Source organism: Lissotriton vulgaris, chromosome 6, assembly GCF_964263255.1.
Source record: "Lissotriton vulgaris chromosome 6, aLisVul1.2, whole genome shotgun sequence".
Lineage (NCBI taxonomy): Eukaryota > Metazoa > Chordata > Amphibia > Caudata > Salamandridae > Lissotriton > Lissotriton vulgaris.
The window spans coordinates 1,239,341,874-1,239,367,259 of record NC_141694.1 but is presented as its reverse complement, the minus strand read 5'-3'; the positions used below and the strand labels follow the sequence as shown (position 1 = coordinate 1,239,367,259).

General features: G+C 42.6%; 1 protein-coding gene across 2 annotated transcripts in view; it reads left to right on the top strand.

The window, feature by feature from the left end:
* NT5DC1 (5'-nucleotidase domain containing 1) overlaps nt 1-25,386 on the top strand; it is a 1,423,540-nt gene that overhangs the window by 1,195,025 nt on the left and 203,129 nt on the right. For both annotated transcript variants that reach the window (XM_086927341.1, XM_086927342.1), the window contains exon 11: nt 8,282-8,450. In XM_086927341.1, the coding sequence (XP_086783467.1) occupies nt 8,282-8,450 (169 nt within the window). The remainder of the gene's footprint in view (nt 1-8,281; nt 8,451-25,386) is intronic.

Genomic DNA, 25,386 nt, shown 5'->3' with positions numbered 1-25,386 from the left:
AGGCAACTAAAACCAAAGACGAAAGGTGTGCTGGAAGCTTTTACGACAGAATACCAATTGCGAGACTCCTGGCACTCCCTGAATCCCAATACAGAGTCCTACACATGCTATTCTAATAGGTTTCATACAGCCTCTAGAATAGATTTTTTTTTTATCTTCTAGATCACTTCAAATTTCCAGCGCATCGATAGGTTGTAACCCCTTTTCAGATCATGGGAGGGTTGAAGTGGAACTGATGCTAGAAGGTATAGAAGGGGAGCGTCCTAGGTGGCAGATGGATCGCACCCTTTTACAAAATATGGCATGGGTAGAGGGCTTCAAAGAATGGATGAAAGATTTTTTTTAGTAAATAAGGATTCAGCGGAGCCTTTTGCGGTATGGGGCGCATTTAAAACAGCAGCTCGGGCAGATTATAGCATTTTCCAGTAATTTGGCAAATGTTCGAAAGGGAAAAATATCTGCCCTCCAGTGTGCTGCTGAGAAGGAGTATGCTTTAAAACTTAACCAATTGCCTAATGAATGGGAACAAGCCAAAGTATTGCTTAGGGACTTTTTCACTCTGGAAGAGATAAACAGCTCGAAGGCCTTTCAGCAAAGGCTTTACGAAGATAGTCAACTGATGGGGAAGCTTTTGGCTAATTCAATTAGAAAAAATCAAGAGTCTTCCATCATTTTGAAAATTCAAGATCCTTTAGGTGGAACAGATTCTCGGAGCGAGGGAATTGCGCAAATATTCCTTGATCATTACGAGAAAATTTACTCCACAGATATTCAAGTGGAGGGAATATTGATCAAGGAATATTTTGATAATTTGGATATTCCCAAAATCTCCGATTCTAGGAGCAATCAAATAGGTTGCGAAATAAGTTCCCTGGAAATTCAAAATAGCATAAAAGCAACAGCGGGAGCAAAAGCTTCAGGTATGGACGGGTTCCCGATCGAATTTTATAAGGTTTTTTTAAATGAATTAGAAGATCCCTTGAAAAATGTATTTAATTATATTAGAGTAGGCGGTAAGGTTCCTTCTGAGTTTAAAGAGTCCACAATTATTAGCTTCGTCAAGAAAGATAAGAATCCGGAGGATGTGAATTCCTACAGACAAAAATTAGTCTATTGAACTTGGACTATAAGATTCTTATGAAAATCTGGGCTCAAAGATTTGTGTTGGCAGCCCAAGAGGTAATTCATCAAGACCAGACGGGTTTTATAGCCGGTCGTTATATGGCAGCTAATACAGAATATTTGATACAGGCGTTAGACTATTTTAATATTAATTCAACTCCTGCATGCATCTTAATGATTGATGCAGAGAAAGCATTTGATTTAGTTAACTGGCCAGCGTTATTTTCTTCCTTGGGTTATTTTGGATTCCCTGCCCCAATTATTTGTATGTTACAGAATATTTAGGAAGGGGCATCAGCTCAGGTGATAGTCAATGCTAGGCAAGCAGGGAAGATTAAAATAAAACGCGGTACTAGGCTAGGCTGCCCTTTATCTCCCCTGCTTTTTACCTTTTTTATCGAAACCTTTGGTTATAAAAATAAGGAACAATTATGCAATATTTCCCCCCATTGCTGGAATGTCGAAGTTAAAACTGTTTGCCGACAATATTGTCCTGTACTTGGCTCCCGAAAAAAAAAATATTTTACATCTCATGAAAGAGCTTAAGGAATATGAGAAGATCGGGGGTATAAGATCAATGAGAAAAAAACGGAAGTTCTTATTTTAAACTCTAATCTAGATTTTCTTCCATTAGATCTTCAGTCTCAAGCAGAAAAACGGAACCCAATAAGATACTTAGGGATTTATGTGACCAGAGATTATCAAGAACTTTTCCGGCTGAATTCTAAAAAAACGAAGAACAAAATAAAGAGCCTGTTTGAACAATGGGACCTATTGCCCTTGTCATTGATTGGTAGAGTGGCATTGATAAAGATGAATGTACTGCCTTTGCTTTTATTCTTGTTTAGTAATATCCCAATTAAAACCAATATGGCTTTTTTTAATGAACTCGAATCCATGATGAGAAGATTTATTTGGAATAAAAAGGCCTCAAGAGTCCAGCCCTCAGTGGTACAACTCTCTGTAAACCAAGGTGGGCTGGCTCTTCCCCATTTTAAGACATACTATGAAGCAGCTTTTTTCGATATAGTGGCAGGATTACTAAGGTTTAGACAGACAAGAGACAATTTTTTTTAGATAGAATGCTAGAAGAATCAGGCTCTCAAATTGTTTTCTTTTTAAAAACTGCAAAGCTTCCTAAGAAAACAAGATACAAGACACTGATAGGGTACTCATCAAGATTATGGCTTTTATATAAAAAACACGGTTCAGATGGGTCTATTTATCTGAAATTGCTAGAATGCGTTAAAATGGGTCTCAAGATATCCCTGAATCACCTGATAGAATGGGAATCTGCCAGATTTTGCGAAAAAAGACACCTACTTATCCAAAATACGGTAATTAGTTGGCAAATGGTTATAGATAGTGTATCCTAGACGGCTTATGTTCTTTGAATACCTACAACTAGTTTATTTTATAAGAAAAGAGATATGGGGTTTAGATACTACACCCAATATTTTGTTAACAGCTCTATATGGGGAGAAACATAAGGGAATAGGATTCTGGTATAAAAAGTTACTCCTTTCTGGATCATCTCCTGTAATTGTTAGTCATTTAGAAAAAATAAGCCTCACGTCACAGTGCGTTTTTTCAGATAAAGACTGGGAAGTAGTATGTTATTTAGGTAACAAAGCACTCCGAGCAGCTAATTATAAGCGAATGTCCTTTCTTTCTCGCTGGCTGGCGTACTATACGCCGGAGGCTTTGCAGAGAATATTCCCTGAATATGAGAATAAATGTTTTAGATGCAAAACTAGGGGCCAGGGAGGTTGGTATCATATTTTTTTCTCCTGCCCAAAGCTAGAATCTTTCTGGAAGGGGATTTTCGCAGATATGGAGCTGGCAATTGGGAAAATACTACTACCAGAAGCAGAGGTGGCCCTTTTTGGTATCTGTAAAGAAAGGAATAGGTTCAATACCTCAGAAGAAGTATTTATTTTTATTGCCACTGTTGTAGCACGGTCCTTGATCTTACAAAATTGGAAATCTGCGGTGATTCCATGTCAATTAAAATGGGTTAGTAAAATGAGAAGAACATGTAATTTTGAGAGAGCTTATGCAGGTAGGGTGGGAGCGATTGCAAGATTTGAAAGGAATTGGAAATATTTTGAGAAGCTGGAATCGATAAAAGGAAGCTGATGCTTTACTATTGCTTTATTTTAGTCAATTTTTACATGATTTTGCATTGGCACTTTAAAAATTTGAAGTATATACTTGCTGTAATATATCAGCTGTTTGTACACTTTATCGTATATACTAGCCAATTGTGCACGATACTGCATTAGCACTTGAAGAATTGCAATAATATTTTTGCTGCTTTAAATCGGCGGTTTTTGCACTTTATTCCACTAGCACTTTATGAATCGTATAGTAATCTTGATGCTTTATATCAGTTTTCTTTTTATATTAGCCAATGTTGCACAATACTGCATTAGCACTTTAAGAATTACAATAATATTTTTGCTGCTCTAAAATCGGCAGTTCTTGCACTTTATAGCATTAGCACTTTATGAACCGTATAGTAATCTTGATGTTTTTTATCAGTTGTTTTTATATTAGCCAACTTTGCACATTTTTGTATTAGTATTTTAAGAATGGCAATGATATCCTCGTCGCGTTATATTGGCTGTTTTTTTGTATAAATTACAATAGGAATTTCAATGTATTATATCAGTCTGTTTTCCTTGCACTATCTTGCACTAGCACTTTAATATCGGTACGCCTAGTCGTACGCTATTGCAGTTTTTGCACTTTTCGCTGTGGTATTGCATATTCTAGGGTTGTCTCTTGTATATTGTTTTGAAATTTTTGTCTAATTATGAAGAGTTTAATGTACCAATGTCTTCCTACTGTCTTGTTTAATAAAAAATAAAAAATAAAAGTGGATTGTTAAGCAACACAATTTTAGAATAAAATAAAATAAAAAAAACCTGGTTTGGTTGCCAAGTGTGTTAGCAGGTTCTATAAACCCATCAAAATTACCAGAGTATTTAGAAAGATGGCAAAGTTTGGAATGTCAGGCATGTTGCTAAATGTCCTGGTAGTTTCAGGAATATTTTGATTGCCGACAATGATAATGTTATGGTTCAGGATCCTGATGTAAACAATTCTGATTTGTTACAGGATGTTAATTCAGCTGATGTACAATATGATTCGGTGGCTAATAGAGTCAAAGACTCCACACGGTCAAGGATATTACCTGCAAAATTGCTAGATTATGTTAGATAATGTTTTTTTCCTTAAGTTTCATTTTTTTTTTGTTTTTTAATATGTTTACTTCTATTTTATATAAGGGAGATGTCTTACATTTCTAACATGTTCACTTTAAGTGTTTTCATTTATTTAGTGTTCCAGTTCCATTGTTCCAGTTCCATTGGAACTCTGCTTAGCAATATTTAGCTTGTTGGAGTCAGTTGCGCTGGCTCTTTGCAGATGTACAGTCTTGTTGCTATGCTGCTAATTCCATATTTAAAATAAATTAAGTTTAATATTTTAACTTGGACTTTCAAGTTCTTTTAGTTGGTTTCATGCAAAGTCATGTTCCCACTCAGAGTCTTCCGGTAAGTTGAAATCGAAGATACGCCACAAGAGCTAGAAGGCCAAGTGGGACTCAACCCCATTCCTCCACTCAAAATCAGACAAGAAGGCAAGAGGGCGTCTATCTATTGGTCATGCCTCAAAAGCATCTTATGACTTCAATCCAGTTCTGCAGTTGGTCATGGTGCACCCGAATTTCCTGGGTCATTGTTGAGCCTTCAGTAAACTGTGCCATTCAAGGAGGCAGTGCTGCCGCTTTTTCAGACACATATTGCTTCCTCTGGCAAGCCTTTGAGTCCCATGGAGCCATGAGGGCACTACATGTGCAATTCTTCCAGAGGCCATTCCATCGGCACCAACTGACCCCAAAGGAACCGTGCCCTTTCTGATGCCGGTTCATTTTTCCACTCCAACTCAGGGTCAATGCAGTCTGTTTTGTGTTGCCACTAACGATAACTTTGCTTGCTCGGTCCACATCCAGTCTCAATGCCGGTATCTGAGTCTGAGCCATCAGTGACTTGTTCTAGTCCTTTGATACGCTATGAGGTTACAAGGGAGCAACTAGTCAGTTTGCAGCTAGACTCTATTCCAAGACAACTGCCTTGACACCAGTACTATCAGAGGTAGACGGCCTTATTTTGGATCTGATTTAGATGCAGTTCATTGTCTACAAAATGTTCCACACAACACTGATGAGGGCGAGGAGGGGGACACCCTGCTCCCACTTCACAATATTAATGAGGGTCTATACCTGGATTTAGAAAATGCAAGTGGGCTACATACATGACCAGAGATTGATGTAAACTTTGCACCTTGGCTACCTATGGAAGAAAGTGCCTATTTCACAGTAGATGTGTGAAAGGCAGCGAAAATGCTTGATCTACTGTTGAGGCCAATGCAAACTTGTTAACTGAGATCTCTCAACCAAGTTTAAATTCTTCTGAGCCGCTCTTGCCTTTCAACAAGGTTTTTACATGCAAAGCCCCCCTGCCCCCCATTTACAGCCTCTTGATCCAAACTGTGCTTAGGCCGTCTGGTCAGTCAACTTGCTGTCAGGGCGCATAGGCCACCACCCTGATATACTGATTTTCTTACAAGACACGGTAAGCCTGTAAGCATGGTAGTGCAGATGTCAACAAGTAATGTCCCCTGTAATGCCTTTTTGAACAATCTTACGGATAGAGAGTTGGAAGTATTGATGCCTTCTGAAAGAGATTGTTCTCTTCTGCCATTTTGGCCTTAAGATCCTTGAACGCAGTGTGGTTTATGAGTAGGCACACTAATGCTAATGAGATATGGCCAAGGAAATATTTCTGGAGGTCCCTTAGATGAACACTTTTTGAGCCAATGCACAGCTGCTTATTGTGATTACTGACACTAAAACAGTCTATCATCTCTCCATGTGCTGTGAGTGAACCGCAGCTGCTCTCTGTACAACCTCACAACACCACCTTTGTTCCTTACAAATTAGTGCTCAGGACCCTATGGAATACTTGCCAGAGCTATTCATTCTACCCCATCCTTTGAAGGTGAAGAAGAAGCTTCATGGGTGCGACCTTTAAAGGGCTTTGAGTTTTTGCATTGACGCACAAAGGACAATCGTGTGCATGACCAATATTTTGTAGGATTTTCTGGAGCTAAGAAAGGGAAAGCAGTGCAGAAAAGGGCCGTCTTCTGCATTAAAATCTGCTGTGCTCTCGCCAGGAAGCAACCCACTGAACTCCTGTGGGCACATTCCACCAGGGATGAGGGCATTGCCTTTTTCAAGGAGACATTGCTGGGTCTGGGCATCTGCCAGGCTACAAGGTTGCCATCAGTGCACATGCTCATGAATACCACGGCCTTGACAGCCAGATGTGACAGGAGGGCCATGTTGCTAATTCGCTCCTTCAAGACATTCTGGTTTGAGTCCACTCCCCAGACGCTCCATCTGTGGCGGTACTGCTGTGGTGTCTATTCTTAAGGCCAGGAATCTGCAGTTAGAAGTATCTATCAGAAGAATTCTTACCTTCAGCAACACTCTTTCTGGTAGCTACTCTATGTAACAGCAGATTACTCACAGTTTCCCCACTTTCTCTTATTGAACATCATAATAAGGTTCCAAGTGATAATTTGGAGTTACTGAAGAGCTACATGGGGCCACCTACCAGGGCCATGGAGCATTGCTGAGAAAATTCTCCAGATCTAGTCTGACTCCTGGAGTCATTAATGTGTGTTATCTGCAGTTAGATAGAGTAGGCACCTGTAACAGCATTACCGAATTTAAGTAACTTGTTCTTCAATTCATGTAATATAATTTCAAAACAGAAATATTAAATAGGTAGCTTTAGATTTTTAAAAATATTCTTTTTTTTTTTTTGGGCTTATCATACATAGTGCAAGCCACATCTGAGGGTAACTGAGGCTGAACAGGTGGAGCATATTTATTAACAAGGTACAGTTTCCCATGTATAGTAGATTACATCTTAGCCAATTGCAGATTTAGTAAAGATGAGAAGTGTTGACAATATGTGATACATATTTTCAATGCGTCTATACACTTTACAAAGCGTGCAATGTCGAGTATGTGAACAGGCACTATAATCAGATTCAGGTGAGTTAGGGTTATGAGGCTCAAGCTTTTGAAGACCTTCAAGGTTGTTACATGGTGATGCCTGTTGTATTTGCATCATTACACCAGACAGGCCTCTAAAGGACCATCCAGTGGAGAGAAAAAACTCAATTTTCTTTACTACGTCCTACATCAATAACAAGCACCAACAAATGACATTCTAGAATGTTGCTTTGTTTGATGATGTCAGCTGGGGTTTTGAGAACTATTGTGATATATTTTATATTTTAAAGTCTCGAAACAAATGAAAGGGTGTTTCTGCTTTCTGAACTAACATTTTCCAGCCAGAGAGATTCCTTACTCCTAAAAGAGCAGTGATATCAGTGGTAATTCTTATGCGGATTTTTTCCAGTGGTCTAAAAAACAAAAAACTTTCTCAGATTGTTTGTAATGATGGCAGATTATTCCTTCTTTCATTAGAAAACTGGATGAGGTGGAATTTCTCAAAATATAATGTTTGACCACCAAGTGAATATATTTTTTAATACTTTATGGTTGAAAGGGAATGTACGCTGTGGGTAATTGTTATTTTTCAGTTGTGTGGATTTAAATAAAAGTAATTATATAATAGCTCGCGTTTATGTATTTTTAATACAAAGTAAACTCGAATTGAAAAATGAAGTTATTCAAGAATGTTGAATACATTAAAAGGATGCAAGCATGTATAATATTTGTATGCTTAGCTTTTAAGGTGTATCTCATGATCTCTGCTCTTCTGCTTCACCTGAATAAAGAAGAAAAGTAGCATGGTTTCAAACATTCTCCTTGATATGCTTAATCTCATTATTAATATTTACATTTTTTCTTTTGTTTTTGTGTTGTGTATGCATTAAAACGGTGTTCTGGGGATGCAATAAAGAATACTGATGCTATATGGCGATGCGAAGTATTCATTAAGCAAAGTAATATGCACCTCGAAAAAATATATTTCCTTTTTATATAAAAATGTCTCTACTTCTGCCTGCTCGGGGTTGAGTACTTGAATTCTCTCTTTCCAATCTTTTGTTTCAGGTGTCTGAACCCAAAGCACCGCATTCTCCTTCCAGACAGTGGGGATCTGTGTTTGTGGATAGCCTACCAGGCATACAGGATGAAGAGGAAACCTTTGTCCAAACATGGTACAGCAACTGCATTCGTGCTTACAGCACAATCGCAATTCCAAGTCTCGAATCAATAGCAGGTAATGACTTCCAGCCACATTTGGCAAAAGATGGACTGAGAGAGGGAGATTCTTCTTATCTATTTTAAAAAAAAATCTAAACAATAATAGTGTACAGAATGAAAGATCTAACTCTATAAAGATCCTTACACTGTAATAAGGGGGGGGGGCATGGGGGGCAAAATAGGGCTTAAGACCAGGATGGGACTCTGGGGTGATAACATTTAATCTCATATTTTCAAACTAAATGATGTTCACATTGCAACACTTTTTTCCCGATTTTACAATACTCCCTGTATTGTTTCCAAACGTCATTACATGTGTCCTCTTTGCCTATTACTTGATGATTGACTTCTTCCAAAGTTTCTGAGTTTACCATATTTTGTAACCAGTCTTTATATTTTACTGGAAAATAGTTTGTTTCATTTAAACAAGTCGCATGGAGGTGTGGTGTACGGTGTGTCATATTGAAGAAAAATGAAGCGTCAGAAGCAAAAATGATGAGTCCATGCAGCTTCCAAGGATTTAGCAACCAATGTCATTGGAGAGAGAACTTTTGTGGCTGAGCATCTCTGGTCCCTCTTTTGGGTCAGGATGGGGTGGGGAATACTTAGTTGAGTTTATAAACTGACTCCCGCCAATCAGTACCACTGGTGTCATACTTCATCCTTGGGTCCTCATCCAATACTCCTAATGCGGTTGGATGGGGTCAGCATTGTTGACTGGAGGAGCTCTTCTTTGAGGGTACGATGAGATCTCAAGTTAAAATTGGCTCTGTGTTTTCCCTATTCTTCTGGAACTTTTCTTTCTTCTAGGTAGCTTAGGCAAGGTTAACAACTTAAAAAGATTATATTGGGTGGTATAAGCAGCGGCGTCACCCGCCTCCCCGCCCCCCTTCTCCGCCAGCACTCACAAAATCGTGAAAATCAAAACGGGTTTCAAACCTTTTTATTATCGTTTTGTTTTTCTTGTGCTGAGTCTTGGGGTCAGGCCAGGTTGGAGGGGGAGTGTTGGGCATTGCCTTCACTGTGCATAGGGATTTGGCCAGCTGTCTCTGACCGGCCAAACCCACATGCACAGTGAAGTTGTCTCCCACCCCAGCTGCATGGGCGAGTTGGAGAGAGCAGGCACAGGCTCCCAGTCTGTGTGGGAGCGCAAATCATCGGGGCTCGGACCAATCCTGAAGCTGCTCTCATGCAGTCCGGGTGCCTGTGCCTGCCTGCAGTGGAGAGAAGCAGAAACGAGCGATCATGGAGTGCGACAGGTACGATATTTTTTGTCTCAGTCGTTCTCGAATCCCCTGCCCACCCACCCCCCCGCCCGAACCCCTCCTCCCGCCCATCCACCCCCTGCCTGACCCCCTCCTAAGGCCCACCCACCCCCTGCCCGACCCCCTCCTCCCGCCCACCGACCCCCTCCCGCCCACCCACCCCCTGCCCGACCCCCTCCTCCCGCTCACCCACCCCCTGCCCGACCCCCTCCTCCCGCTCACCCGACCCCCTCCTCCACCCGCCTCTTTTCCCTGACACAAGCTGCTCCTGGGTATAAGATGTGTCATAGGAATGATCTCACACCCTTTCCTTCCCCATTTACACCAGTTGGAATGAACACAGATTTTACCCAACAATTCACTGAAAGATGAAAGATTTTACATATGGAAAAAAAGTGTACTAAATTCATTCATTCAAAATAGTTTATTTCGGGTTTCAGTGAGACCATAACACATGCATAGCCATAACCAACAACAGTCATAAAACATTATAGGCACACAGATAAAATGTTTTTAAAATGACAGTTTTTAAAACACACTGTCACAGAGTATTGATCTAGTTACATAAGTGTTAGTGCAGCCACAGTGCCATCAGTTTATTAGTATAAAACTATTCTTGGAAGCCACAATTGCCAAACATTCCGACATTAAAAACATTTGAAAACACAAATAAAATATTTGATAAAATCATATAGCAACTACAAATGGCAAGTACAATAGGCCCGTCTGGATTTGTTTTTAATATCCTCAAGGGTATTAAATAACTTGTAAGGGCGAGATGTATAACCCTTTTTAGCGGTCGCAAGCAGACAATCGGCACGCTTGCGATCGCTAAAAAGGGTAATGGTATGTACAAACCCTATTTTGTGGGTCGGTAACCTATTACTGAATCGCAAGATAGGGTTTGCGAGTCACTATTAGAAAGGGGCACGCCAAGGGCTTCCATTTCTATTAGTGAGTCGCACTGGTATGTACGATTGTTTTGCGACCGCAAATGCAGTCGCAAAACAATCGCAGTTTTCACCTACTTCAAGTAGGTGTTATGCCAGTCACAAATGGAAGGGGGGCCATAGGAGTCCCCTTTGTGTTGTTCAGCGAAAGTATTTTTTAAGAGCAGGCAGTGCTCCCACGGACCACTGCCTACTGTTAAACAAGCATTTGCAATGCAATAGGTCTCGCATTTACAAGAGTTTGAGCTATTGGCATTGTAAATGACAATGCCTTTTATTTGTGTATTGTTTTTAAAAACGATAAATGAAAGGTATTGTCATTTACAATGCCAATAGCTTAAACTCTTGCAAATGCGAAACCATTGCATTGCAAATGCATTTGTACTATAAAAAAATGTAAAAGCGTTAGAAGAGAGTGTGTCATTTGAGGAAATATTGCTTGGAGGCTGTAATTAAAGCCTACTGAGTAACAACACACGTAACAAGGTCGCCATGGGAGGTTAGGAAATGAGACAAGGCGGTACTAAGGAGGGACTACTAAGCCTATTGTCCTATGAACAGCCACAGTTTTCAGTGGACAATGACACAAGTCTATGAAAAATATGGGCGGAGAGTGGGCAGAGATTGGGCGGTCCTTCAAGCCCCTACCTGAATACAGCATGCCTCTCAGAGCAGCGCATGATCTGCCAAGGGTCGACCTAAAAATGAAACAGTAACGTTTCATTTTTCTTTTTTGAATTCATTCTGTTTTTCTTTAAGGAAAACGGGATCCATTTTTTTTAAAAAACTGCTTTATTTAAAAAGAAGTCACAGACATGGTGGTCTTCTGACCCCAGTAGGTTCCCATTCCTGTGAATGCTGGCCATTCCAAATGAGTTGAAAATTGCGACCTGACTCATGAATATTGATGAGGCAGGTCATTTGCAACCCCATTGGGAATCGTTAAATGGGTCTGAGACACAAAATCTCAATTTGCAACCCGCAAAATGCATTGGTCCTGCATCTGGCCCTTAGCCCTAGGTTGTTACAGAGGGGCTTATGCCATTTCCTATGAGGGTGTTTATACTCAGGGCAAAAAAACAATAGATGTTTAACACCTTCACCGAGTGCGCCACATGTGCAGCACAAGGAAAAATCTGCTAGGTGATTGTTCCAGTTTTTGGTGAAATGGCCAATCTGGAGCATACCCAATCTAAATTTGACAATAGGGTGCCCACATGACCAGGTCTTATATCAGCAAGGTAGGGTTCAAAATCTGGATTGGGTTTAAACTAGAGAAAAGCTGATGTCAACTAACCCAGTCTGCCATTACAATGGTACTACTCCATCACATATAACCAATATGCTGCTTTAACAGCTGATTTCTCATTAGTGGTAATGGCAGACGGAACTATACAAAGTCTGCTCATGCCTATTGCTAGAAAGATCTTTTTTGTATGCGAAAACCACTTGATAGATTGGAAATTAGGGAAACTCATGATCTTGATTAATTCTTTACAGTATGACTCCAATTCCAGGGTGTCTCACAAACACATCCAAAATAGTAGAGGTTAAATATCTGCTATATCGCCATTCCGCTTGAGACCAGTTTAGAATATTAATGGATTAATTGGGGGTGCTTTGCTATAAATTAAACGGTGATCTGAGAAAATAATTTTCTTTGATGGTCACCTCTTTTATCCCTACATGTTCCTAAATCTAAGCCACGTACCGGTCCGCACTCTATGTGCAATATATTTCAATTATTGGTGATTCATATCTTGGTGTCGTACTTTTATATCTTTTCAACAGAGCATGTGCTCTGTGCAAAAGAGAAGCACCTGCTTTACCTATGTGTGACACCCAAGGACTGGTTTAAATAATTTAAATATCCAAATATTTAAATTTGGCCTCACTCTGTAAGGGAATCCCTTCCTTGAAAACACCACTATTGGATCTATGGAGGTTGAAGCACATATATTTTGTTTTAAATGTGTTAGCCCCAAGACCTACCCCTATCATCAGAGAAGTGTGCGAATTGATTCAGAAGATTTTGAAAGCCCATAGGAATGCGTGAGATCAGTAGTGTATCATCTGCAAATAAAAGGGTTGGCATAGACTTGCCACTTAATCTAGGGAAGTCAATCGAGTAGGTACTTGAGTATATTCTTAATATATAGCGAAATCAGAGGTGGGCCAGCACGCAGCCCTGACGGACTCCATGCTTGATCGCAATGCGCTTGGTTAATTCCCCTTTGTAGCCCCATCTCTCTAGTGCATAATTTGATTTGTGCAATCTTATTTTATGTGCTTTTATTCGTGTAATCTGTTTATTATGTGTCCCTCCCCATCTGCTACAGTACTTGCCGTAACTTGAGCCTAGGTATCAAATCAGTTGCTGTTTTATGGTCCACAAATGCTACGTAAAAATGTCCTTAGATAACTGGAGATATTTCCATTGCATTAAGGTGAATGGGAAGATTTGGTCTATATTACTAGTTTTCTTGCTAAAACCAGCTTGCAATCGGGACAGAATACTGTCATCAATTATCTAATCCTTCGGAGTGTACTAAAATATATTTGAAAAGTGGATCATAAAATGTGTTGAGTGCTTTAGACAGAATTTGGCCCCCTTCAGCAGTAAGATTGAGATGTGAATAGGTGCCCCAAAGGGTATCACAAATGAAGAAAGATGCCGTCTGGCCCCTCAGCACATTTGAATGTTGGCTTTAAGCCACAGATCAATCTACAAGACTTACCTCCTGCATTTGTGGACAGCATGGGAGTAAGAACTGGGAACACAGATCACTCCTGAAGAATGGGGCGATCTCATGGCTACACATAAGATATCCTAATGTGTCTGTAAAAAGAATGCAGTACACATTTTGCTGCATTCTTTAGATATCACCAATTCAGACTGTGGGGAAGAAGGTAGTCTGCTTCATGTTTCATGAACATATCCAAAGTTGCTTAACTTTCGGAATGAAGTGCTAGATGTCATAGAAGCAAATTTAGTATTACTCAAGTACATTTTCCTCAAGGAATCACTCTAGGTCTCTCTCATCATGGGCTACCGCACACACCATCAATGACCAAGAGACTAAATCAACTCATAAATAGGAAATTGCAGCATTATGGTAGATAGAAGAGGCTCTGCCAAAATTCTTGGCCACTGCCTATGGAATTTGCTTGCCATGTAGAAATGTACCATAGCACCTGAAGGCCTTATTAGAAGTTTTGAGTCCACCCAGATATTGGATCACTAACATTAAGGGAACTTCTGTGTTGTATGTCCATTGTGGAGCTAATGCTTTTTGATTCTCAGAGCTTTTTTGAGGTGTAAGTGTGTTTTACTTCTGAAAATACATGAGTCTGTCATACTTAAGTCTGAATTACCGATTCGCAGTAACTGTTTTTACAACCATGCCTTTCTCATTCGAATAAACGTATGTAAGAATCCTTCTAATAGTCTTTAAATGGTATAAGCATGATGAAATAACTGTACCTACAGACCTCAAAACAACTACCTGCCCACTCGCTATTGCGACTCAACCTTTTTCAGGGCAAGACAGTATTCCTGCCAACTGGCCCAATCTGGATAGGGATCTAACACCCCATTGTTGAGGTTAATACAGCCAGTATCCTGCAGCTAACTGAATGCAGCGTGAGGCTCTGATGGGTTTGTGCCTTGCAACATTTTCACAAAATGTTAGCAAATAACCCAGCAGAACAAACGTCCCTAGAAAAGCTTTTCGTCATTTTGATGTCTCTCTCTGTGTCTCGTTCTCGGGTTTCTGCACACTCCACACTATGCTGCTGCATTTCTAACTTCTTGCCAAACGTTTATCAGGCAGGGACATTATAATATTGACTGTGCAGTGGCATAGCTAGACCTACTGCCACCCTGGGCGGGACTGCTGCTATATTTAGTTTTGTTATTGTAAACACGTGCCCACCATACGGCAGGAATTTTTCTACTTTTTGTACTTAATTTATCAGGCTCATGTTGTTGAATTTTAGTTTTATTGCTGTTGTATCAGAGGGTAATGCAATAATTGATCAGTGGAAGGGTGAATGGAGGCATGAGTGCAAAGTTGGGTGACAGAGTGCGCCTGTGACGACTTATTGAGTGCCTATACCCATCAATGACACAAAGGCACTTTCATTCCTAAGACAGGCCTATCGGCATTGTCAAGGCGTGTTCCTGAAGGAAACTATTTCCCCAAAAATGCAGTATTGATTTCCTGGTTGTCCAAACAATGCTGGGTAGGTTTCCTACCTAATCTGCTGTGCCAGCCCAAAGGGCATCCCTAGGGCACTAGAATCAGGAAATGCATTTTGGGTATTGCATGTTATGTTATGTGATGTTATAAAAGGATTTGTATCGTGCTCAAATACTCTAGAGTGTCCTGGTGCGGAGGAGCCAAGATGGCGGACGGAACGGACGGGTGATATCCCGGCTCCGCAAGCCGTCTCCTTCTACATCGAAATCCTGATATTTATCCTCGATTATACCGATTTGAATCGGAGCCATGAACGCGCTGGTGATTATCGCGTTCTTTTGAGGTCTCCGCCGGCTGTTTTGGTCGAGACTTCGGTGCGTTTGCCGACCTCCGACGCTGCCTCTGAAGTCTGCCCCGAGAGCCGCCGCCGGACGCTGCTGGGTGTACCCGACAGGACGAGCTGGGACAGTGCTGATGCTTGCGGGAGAATGGCCGATCGCGGAGGTGGGTGGAATTGACCCTACTCATCGTGTCGAGACTCCCCTTGACGGCGGAGTGTGTACCTGCGAGGCTGGAGCCGTACATGCGACGCTTCCTTTGTTATGTGACCTGAACCCTGAGCAGACTCCATCTTGGAGCGCCTTCTCTGCCGTGGACCACCCGCAACAACGGTAAGCGAGGGGGCTCCCACTTTGTGCAGCCCCCGGACTATGAGCCGCGTTTCCGTTACTGCTTTAACTGCTGTTTCTCTCTGCAATGGAGTTGCCTCCCTCCCTCCATCGTGGGCTAACTAAAGGGGTGATGATGGCGCCTATATGTCATACTGGAAAAGTGACTGCTCCTCTATCCCCAGTACTTACTGCCCTGCCTATCCTTGAACTGGAGGCTGTTCTTAGGGCACCGCTGTGCGGAGTGGTCCGGCCAGTGTTGCGGAGAAACCTGACTTGCAGAGACATCCTGGTAGCCCTGGCAGACCTACGGGCGGCATGGCAGCGAAACGCCCGAGAGTTGAGACGGAGGATTGAGGGAGCTGAGTCTACCATGGAGCGAATGTGGCGGGCTGATCCCCTATTGACTCTCATTACTCCTGATGCGGATACACTGTTGCAACGTGAGTGTGCGGAGGAACGGAACGTCCCTGGCTACAGTGTTGCGTGTTCCCTTCTGGATGAGGCTACAGTTGCAGATTCCCCCTCCACTCCGAAAACTGAGACTTTGCCTACACGAGTGTTACCATGGCCCTTTTCTCATTGTTGGAGTGTTTGTCATCCTGCGATAAAGGGGGTGTTCGTCAAATTCTACACTGAACTGGCCGATGGCGGGGGACACTCGTTTCCTCTTCCTCCGCTCCTTTTCTGTCGTGAGCGGCCATCTTGCTCCTTTGTCCTGCCTGGAGTGCGCTCGCGGTGGTGGCCATATTTGGAGAGATTTCGGCGCTCAGGCCAGGGCTGATGCTGTTTCACTCGTTGATTTTGACTGATCGGCTGGCTGTGACCCGGACTGGAACGCTTGTTGCTATATTGGTTGTGCTGTATGTGCTGCTCTCCCCCATTTACGACTGCAACTGATACTATTTGCTATGCTTCTTCTCCACTCTAGGTTGCAAATGCTGTGTTTGAACCTTTTGCTCCTTTTACGGGGTGAATGTTTTTGCGGGCTGGGGGTCCGGGGGTAAATGTTACTGTTGATGGTCGCGAGGCTGGTATCTGGATGGCTGGCGAAGACCCGGATTGGAACGCTGTTTTGGTATACTTAGGGGCTCCATCTGTGATATTTCTCTTCACTTGCGGTTGCAATGTTTGTAATTTCTTTACCTTGTGGATGCGATGAAGGCTTTATGCGGGGAGTGGAGCCCGGGATTCGTGATTGTGGCCCTCCTCCGGGGTTAGGGGTTTCTTGGGAGTTTTGATTAGATTACTCTTTTCTTGCTCCCTGAATCTTATGTGATGCGACATTTTTCTTTTATCTTTCTCTTACTCTATACTACTATATTTCGGGTTTATTGGGCGACAGACACACTGCTGGGGGGGGGTAGGCCGTAGCCTTTGCATGCGTGTAGGGTGGGGGTTGGGGGAGGGGTTCTTGGTTCCTTTCTGTTACTATGGTGCCTTGTTTTTTCTTCTTTATTTGTTTCTTCTTTCTTTCCCACCTCGGGTCCGTGTTGACGTTTGGGTTGCCGGGCGGTGCGTGATTCGGTCGCTACTGCTATATTACGCCTACATGGACCTTGCTTTTTTATTTTATAGTTTCTATTTTCAGCTAAAATGGAACAGTTTGGACCTTAATAGTTGCTATGGAAAACTTTTAAAATTAACCTTCACTGCTCCTGAGGCGGGATAGCACGTGATCTCCAGTGTAACTGCTGCATGCTTACTTTTTGATATCGATGTGCTATCGCGTCACCGTATGCATGCACTTGTGCCTAAACAGTATTCGTGGCCGGCCTGAGGGTTGTGGGCCCGTATTTGTACTTTTGTGGATGCACTAATAAAGGTTTTCAAAAATAAAAAAAAATAAAAAATAGAGTGTCCTGGTGCGTGCGCAGGCTGTGGGAGAACAGGCAGGAAAGTTACATGACCATTTTAAAGAGATAGGTTTTCAGCAATTTTTTAAAAAGACAAAAGTCCTGTGTATGTTGCAATGCATATTCACAAGTGGTTTTACAAAGCTTCGATGCATGGCTCGCACTGACCCCACGGTCGGCCTCGCATGGAAGAACGTTGCAAGCACAAGTCCCAAACGCAGTCGTTTTAGAGTAACTCAGAGGTCTTCAAACTGGGGGGCAGGCCCCCCTAGGGGGGCCTTACGTGATCTCAGGGGGGGTGCCAGGCTCTGGCGAGAAGAAACATTATGCTTTGTTTTCAGCCTAAAAAAATGAGCAGCGGTAAGCACGTCTATAATGGGCCATCATTAACATCCTTTGTCATTTACATCCCGGCTGGGCGAAGGTGTCAAAAGGGAAGGGACTTCACATTTTCTCCAAGACCCACACTGCCATTTTGAATAACCACACTGTGGATCCTTTGCACATTAGCAAGGCCTGCCTCACCGGAATAGTATGTTTGGAAATCCTGTATTTGTTTGCATTTTTAAAACAGTGACAGAACTTAGCTACAATGTTTAAATAGGTCTAGACATATTTAAAAATTGCCAGTTAAATAGAATAATTGTGGAGTATTTTGAGGGGGGGGGGCGGCGAATTGTTTTTCTACACTGGGGGGGGGGAGGGGGGGGTGCGGAATTAAAACGTTTGAAGACCACTGGAGTGTCTGGAGGCAACATCAAATCTCCAGCGAAAGTGCAAAATAGTGTCGGCCTAGTACAAAACAAGCAAAGGCCACGAGGCCGGCATTGTCTGACTGCGTGGCGTGTGGGGCCTATCTTCCCTTGCTGTCGCTGCGCCCGCTCAAGTGTGTGAGAGGTGGAAAGCTGCGGGTTGCATGACTAACAAATATGTTTCCTCTCTCAGTAAGTCTGTGGTCCTTGATGAGCTGCAGAGATGTGGAACTGCAGGAGTTGCAGATAAGACTCAGTAAGATAAGAGCTGTAACTGTTCATTTGTGCTGACAGATACAGAAAGATCTCTAGTTAAGAAAATATAACTTGTAAGCAGACTTATATTGTGGGAAACAGCAACAGGCGGTACATAAATCTATGGTCATCTGAGGGTGTCTTCTCTCTGGGGCTCTCCTGGTTTGGTACCGCATAGACTTTGAATGGGCCGGGTCTCACCGGGTCTGAGGGCCGGCAGTTTTTTTAAGGGGGCCTTGAAACGGGTCTCTATCGGGCTCTGTTTTGTGCCCTGGCAGGCTGGCACAGGCGGTCCATGTTTTTATTTTCCGTACACATAGATGTGCGCGCGGTGAGCGTTGTAGAGGAAGGGAAATCCTTTAAAGAGAGTCCTTTTCTCTCTGGATTTCCCTTCTCTTTTTGAAACTCGGGAGCAGCAACATTGTTGTGGTGTCACCAGGGCTTTAAGTGGAAGTTTTTTCAATTTATATACAAGCCATAGTTACTGCTTATTTATCTTATGCAAACAGTAACCTTTGACAAAGCCTGTAGTCCTGACTTGTAGGTATGATGTGACTTGTTGAATCATATATCTGAAAGGAACAGCAAAATACAAGTCGGGTGGCAGACGCGGCTAAAAACAGATTTTTAGTTTGTGTTTTAAGCCACGCCCTTAATCGCATTGACCACGCCCCTTAAAGAGACTACCCCAGTTTTTTCATCCCACTTAAAGCCCTGGACTTTGGCCTCAGACTTTGTCAATCATTCAGACCTGCACCAACCCTGTAGACCTCAATTCTCAGCCTCCTACTCCCCAAGGCTACTGAACAGCCTGGAGCAGGCCTCCAGAAACCCCAAGCTTGGAGATGTAAGCTGAAGACTCAACTAGAACACGTTTTGTGGCATTGCAAATGCAAGGGCGCTGACCTGTGGAGGGAGGGGCGCTCACCTCGGGGGTGCTGTGTTTAGCAATAACTTATGGTTGGAGAGATGAGCAGCACTTTTGCCCGGTGGTAGTGAGAGAATCCGAGGAGGAAGTCATGGGGTGGGGGCACCAAAAATGATTGACGCGCTGGGTGCCAACAGCGTTTAAGCCGACCCTGTCCTGCTATAAATGTAAACTGCCTGAAGCACGTGTAGCTGACCCAAAATCTCATTAATTGCAGTCTGCGTTGACCACCTACATAAATAGTCAGTAATGAGGCAGCAAGAATCCATCACCCATTTTACAGGCTGTGTATACTTGAACCCTACCTAGGGTCTGATAACGCCAAACGTTTAATTTATTAAAAAAATAATAGTTTCCAGTCCCCTAAGTTATTTAGTACAGCTGGTGGGGATGTCAATACTTCCCTTCCAGCCATGCTCCGGCATGAACGTCAAGGGGGAGAGGATGTGGCTTAACGGCTACAGTGGTCGACCTCAAGGCTGGGGAACCAGGTCCGAGTCTCTGCAGGGAGCCTCAGCATCCTGTGAGTCTGGGCAAATCACGTAATCTCCCAGTGCCTAAGAAAATAAATGTGTCCATCTGTAAGCTTTAGGTGAGAGATGAATGCTGCTTGGGGCATGAATCACAATGTCTCTAGCCAGTGGCTGGAAAAGGCTGCTCGAAGAAGCCAACTGTTGAAAGGAGCAAATCAAAACCAACTCTTTGTATGTTGTTAGCAATAGGTGTGTTAAACAGCTTTGCTCCCAAAACCTAGTCCTAAAACAGGCACCTTTCCAAGCTGTTTGAAGCACGCACACCATACCATCTAAGAACAATCCTCATAAATGCTGATAGTAGGCTGGTACATGAACCCAGCTAAAGCAAGTGAATCAAAAAAAGAATATAGTCATACCAGCCATATTCCTTCCCCCTTAACCATGCACTATCCTACAAGAGCAGGATGCAAAGACCTCTTTTGACACGATATCTTCTATGTGAATGATTCAATCTTAGAACCTGGCAACTGAAGGTGTAGGCAGTCTTTCTGTCTGGCTTGGCATCCAGGACCTTAACCTTTTCTGATGTAATTACAACAAGTAGCTGGGGGAAATTGGAGAGTAGATGAGATGCTATGGGGAGCTGAGTATACACATAGGAAAGAGATATTTACCAATGTAGCTGCGTGAAAGAGGTTTTTGCAGTAAAGAATGTGCCAGGCTGGGCATACACAGGGAGGCTGAAGGGACAGGGAGTGCGTAGAGCAGATAAAGCTAGGAATAGCTGGAAGAGATATAGGAGAATTTCTTAAGTATAGGTCGAAGGCCTTTTGAGATCAGGGCTGAGGGTCAGAGTGCCAACAGGTCCCTAATTAAGGTAGCATGTAGAGGAATCACTCCCCCACCCATGTACCCTGCACTGATGCAGTGGATGATGCAAACCTGAGAAGGGCAGGTGAAAATGTATAGCCAAACAAACCATAAGTGGAGGATAGGACTGGTGCAGCCAGAAGGCCAGGCGACATGCAAGATACCAGAACATCCACAAGAGATGGAACAATGTGGCCAACATAGTGGTCAGTTGCCTAGTACAACTGAACCCTGCTATGGTAAGCATGATGGAGAGGGAAAGGAATGGTGGCAGGAAAAGTGCGTCTTTCAAGGCTAGCTTTGCACAGTGGACTAAATGTAGCCCCTGCTGAGGACACGTTGGTGACAAGGCACGGGTGGGTTCTTTGCCCCGGACCCCATGCCTGATACAAAAAGATATATAAATAATTTTAAAAAGCAAGCTTAACCTTTTCCTGCATTGTATAGCTGTAGTGGCCACTCACTTAGGTTATGCCAAATACTGCGCCTTCTCTTTCCCATTTGAACATTTTTTTAGGTTGAGCCTGGGCAGCGAATGCACTGCTCTGCGAGGTATGCTGTATTCAGGTGGGGACGTGAAGCTCCGCCCACTCTCTGCCCATATTTTTCATTGGCTTGTGTCATTGTCCCCTGTAAACTGTGGCTGTTCATTGGTCAATAGGGTTAGTAGTCCCTGCTTAGTACCGCCTTGTCTCATTTTGCAACCTCCCATGGCGACATCCCCAGTTACGAGTGCTGTTACTCTGTAGGCTTTAATTACAGCCTCCGAGCACTATTTTCTCAAATAGCTTTGTCCTGCCTGCTGTTGCAGGCAGGACAAGTTCCCTCCTAATGCTTTATTTTTATTTTTATTTTTATAGCACGGGCGCTGAACACATTTGCAATGCTATTGGTCCCATATTTGCTAGAGATGAAGCTATTGACATTGTAAATGGCAATGCCTTTAATTGATCTTTTTTAAAAAATAACATATAAATAATAGGCATGGTCATTTACAATGTCAATAGTTCAAACTCTCGCAAATGCGAGACCTAATGCATTGTAAATGCTTATTTCATTAGGATGTGCTTTTTGAGTTACAAACCAGAGAGGGGCATACAAGAGTTTTTGATCCCGGCCCCTGAGAAGCTTTTAGCAGACCTGACTGACTTTTCCAAGATGGGAGTTACAAGCTTGTTCAACAAGGAGGGCCCACAGAGAGCAGGGACGGAGGGTGGGACAACATGTTCTCTGAATACAAGATACCTGCGTTCACCCCTCCGTGACACGTTTGACTAGCGCCAAGATGCTCCGTGAAGTGTAAGTCGCGCTTTATAAAAACAATATCATATCATATCATATCAAGATGGACAGAGAAGCCAAGCATAGTGAGAACTGATGACAGAAAACAGCCAAGACAAATGATACAGTATTGATTGCAAATTACATCTAATCAGTTTGTATCTTTATATCAATAATCATGACATAGAACAACATTTCTCACACAGCATTACCACAAATCCTTTAAAAAAGTGATAATCCATTGAAGGAATGTGACATGAAATCAGTAATTAGTTGTCCCTGAATAGTCACCCAGCAGTTGACACAGATCAGCAGAACTGAAGCTTAAAAGGATTAAACCAAGAGCGCCTTTAAATATTTTCAAAAGCTGTTTAGTAGTTAAATCAAAGAATTCCGCCGTTTGTTGGTCTGTGGAGAGAAACGTGTTTCCGTGATTGAGATGTGATTGAATGGTCTCCAAATTAGTGCTTTTTAATCTGCGCTCATTAACTAGCAGCAAAACATGGGTGATTTAGGCAATCAATCAATCAATCAATAAAACTTTATTCAGTTGCATTCTGACATCCATAAAAGTGTATAAATAAAATCATTCAAATAACAGTTGAAACGACAAAGTACCATTACATATTAAAACAATAATACACATGGTTATAAACCAGCCGGGTCCTACATGCGTGAGCAGCATGTTTTAACCCCATACGCGTTTTCCCGCTGTGCGCTGAGTTTTTTAAAAACCCGCGGTTCATGATGAGCTCAGCTCGTCATGAGCGTACGACAGGCCTAACTCATAACGAGCTGAGCTCGTCATGAGCGTCGAAGGGGTTAACAAGCATTTGCAATGCAATAAGTCTCGCATTTGCGAGAGTTAATAATAATAATAATCACACTTGTAAAGCGCACAATCACCCGTTAGGGTCTCTAGGCGCTGGGGGCCGATGGGAAGATTAAGCAAGCTATTGCCCAGAGTCACATGGTGCTGGGCTAATCTACCGCCGGTGCCGGGGATCGAACCACGATCCCCATATTCCGGAGTCAGTCGCCCTGGCCGCTGCGCCACACCTCTTTAAGCTATTGGCATTGTAAATGACATTGCCCTTTATAATCTGTTTTGATAATTAAGACATAAATAAAAGGCATTACCATTTACAATGCCAATAGATCATACTCTTATAAATGAAAGGCTGAATGTTGAAGGAAAGCATTTTGTGCCTTCAGAACGAGAAACTCCTTAAAGTAAGTAGTGCTTACCGACTAAATAAGACATACCATGTAACAACAGAAGGAAAAAGGCCAGACCTCATGAGAGGTTACAAATGAAGACTTGGCCCTACTAAGGAGGGACTAACAAGCCTATTAACAAATCAGAAGCCAGCATTAACAAAGGACAATAGCGAGCCAAAGAAAAACATAGGCGTAACGTCAAGTCCATACTCTAATACAGCATGCCTTGCAGAGCAGTGCATGCACTGCCCACGCTCGATCTAAAAAGGAACCAACTTACAAAACAGCTTACTCATTTATAAGCAGCAATAAAAATCTAAAAGCAGGTCTATAGAGGGCAATGATAAAACAATATTTCTTTAAAAATTGGATCAAAAGCAGTCTGGTATACTTAGCATGACATTTGCATAAAACATTAAATGGAGCTTAGATTGACTAGATTGTTAATCACAGGGACAAGCTTGGATACAAGATTTTATACGTAACCCACAGGAAAGCAGAGCAAATATGTCATGGTTCCAGATCTAAAATAAAAGAGAGTGTTCCCTATGGGTGCGAGCCAGCCAAGTGTAATCAGTAGTGCAGTCGGCTTTACACAAATAAAGATATTAGATCACAATCGTCTTGTCCTCCATATCCCACAGATTTAGGAACTCAACTCATTTTGGGGTGCAAGTAGTGAGGCACTTGGAGCTAAGACAGGCAAACTTCAATTAATTCCGTCTTTGGTTGATTGTTAATATCAAGCCGAAACCTTCTGAGCTAGAAGAACCCAGTCTCATGAAGTAAGGGGCTGATCCATAGCCATGTCATTATGCTAGCTAACGTAAGAACTAACTCTGGTTCTGCCGGCCATTGCGTTTTGAAAGATGCTTACTGTTTCACTTCCAAGAGGTATGTTACGATACATGAAATACCCAGATTTCTTGCCTTTTTCCGAGTGAAAATGTGTCCCTCCTATCCTAAGCACATGACTTATCTCCTTGGTCTTAGTATTTTTTCTACAAAACAACTTTATAGATTTTCTTATAAAGGACATGAAATCATAGTCAAAGGGTCAGGTACAAACATGTAGGAGGTTGAGGACATTTTAGCTCATAGAGCACATGGGAAATCCAGCAATCGAATTAGGGAAAATGACCAGTGGTAATGACATCGTCCATAAGAAACAATAGCTGATGAACAAGATGCTGCTTTGTGTGTGTAGGAGGGGGGCTTGAAAGGAACCTCGTGTAGGAGGACAGGCATAAAAAGACCCATTTGCTCAAGAGAATTGAGGGTTGGGGGGGGTGAGGTGTTAGAAGGAGGGGAGAGGGCTCCAAGCTCCCAGAATGCCAGTTGTGTATGCAACCTGGGCTGATTGTGTTCAAGGCGGGAGGTCATCATTACTAATCATTAATTTGTGGGCCTGCATTAGATTGTCTGAAAGGTCAGCTAACGGGACACGTCATGGCCCAAGCTGTTCCTCTCACCTTACGTCAGTATCTTCTGTGTGGGCCCAGTGTTAGAGATCAGCGTTGCCACTTCTGTAGCGGGTGGGGGGTGGGAGTCTGGGATATCCAGCGACAGGTAATAGCTCTGCATGCGAGCAGTAGAGCTAAATCTAGGAATCAGGTTGTACCTTTAGCAGATACCGGCTGAGGAGAACCCCAAGATGTACATCCGCCAGTAGTGTTTGAGTGGTCTATCTGTGAGCCATTTAAGAGAGGACCACCATCCAGAAGGAATTTAGTTGTGTACAGCCCCAGAGCATTTGAGTCTGATGTGCTGGGGCCGCCTGGCATCGTCAACAGTTCGGAGAAGCTCCTGCAAATATAGCCACCAGCCTTTGTGGGGTGAGATAAGCTATATATGGAGTATACATGTCTAGACGAAATAAAAGCGTACATTGTGTAGGATTTGGGATGGGTATTGTAGGATGTCCTGAAAATCTTTATCATTAAACACTATGCTCAGTTCATCCTCCCACTTGTGGCATAGAGCCTGCAAGGACATTTCTGCATGGTCTGAGATGCCACTATAGAGCCAGGCCACCAGACATTTCCCAGCCTATAGTATAAGGAGTTTGTAACGCAGTGTGTGTTGGGGGTTCACTACATTGTTTTTGCCACAACAGGGACATTGCTAAATGGAGCCTGGCATAACTGAGAAACTCCCCAGGGGGGGCACCTTCCTGTTTGTCAAGGCTGGAAAGTCTAAGAGGAGGCCATCCTCATGCAAATCTACAT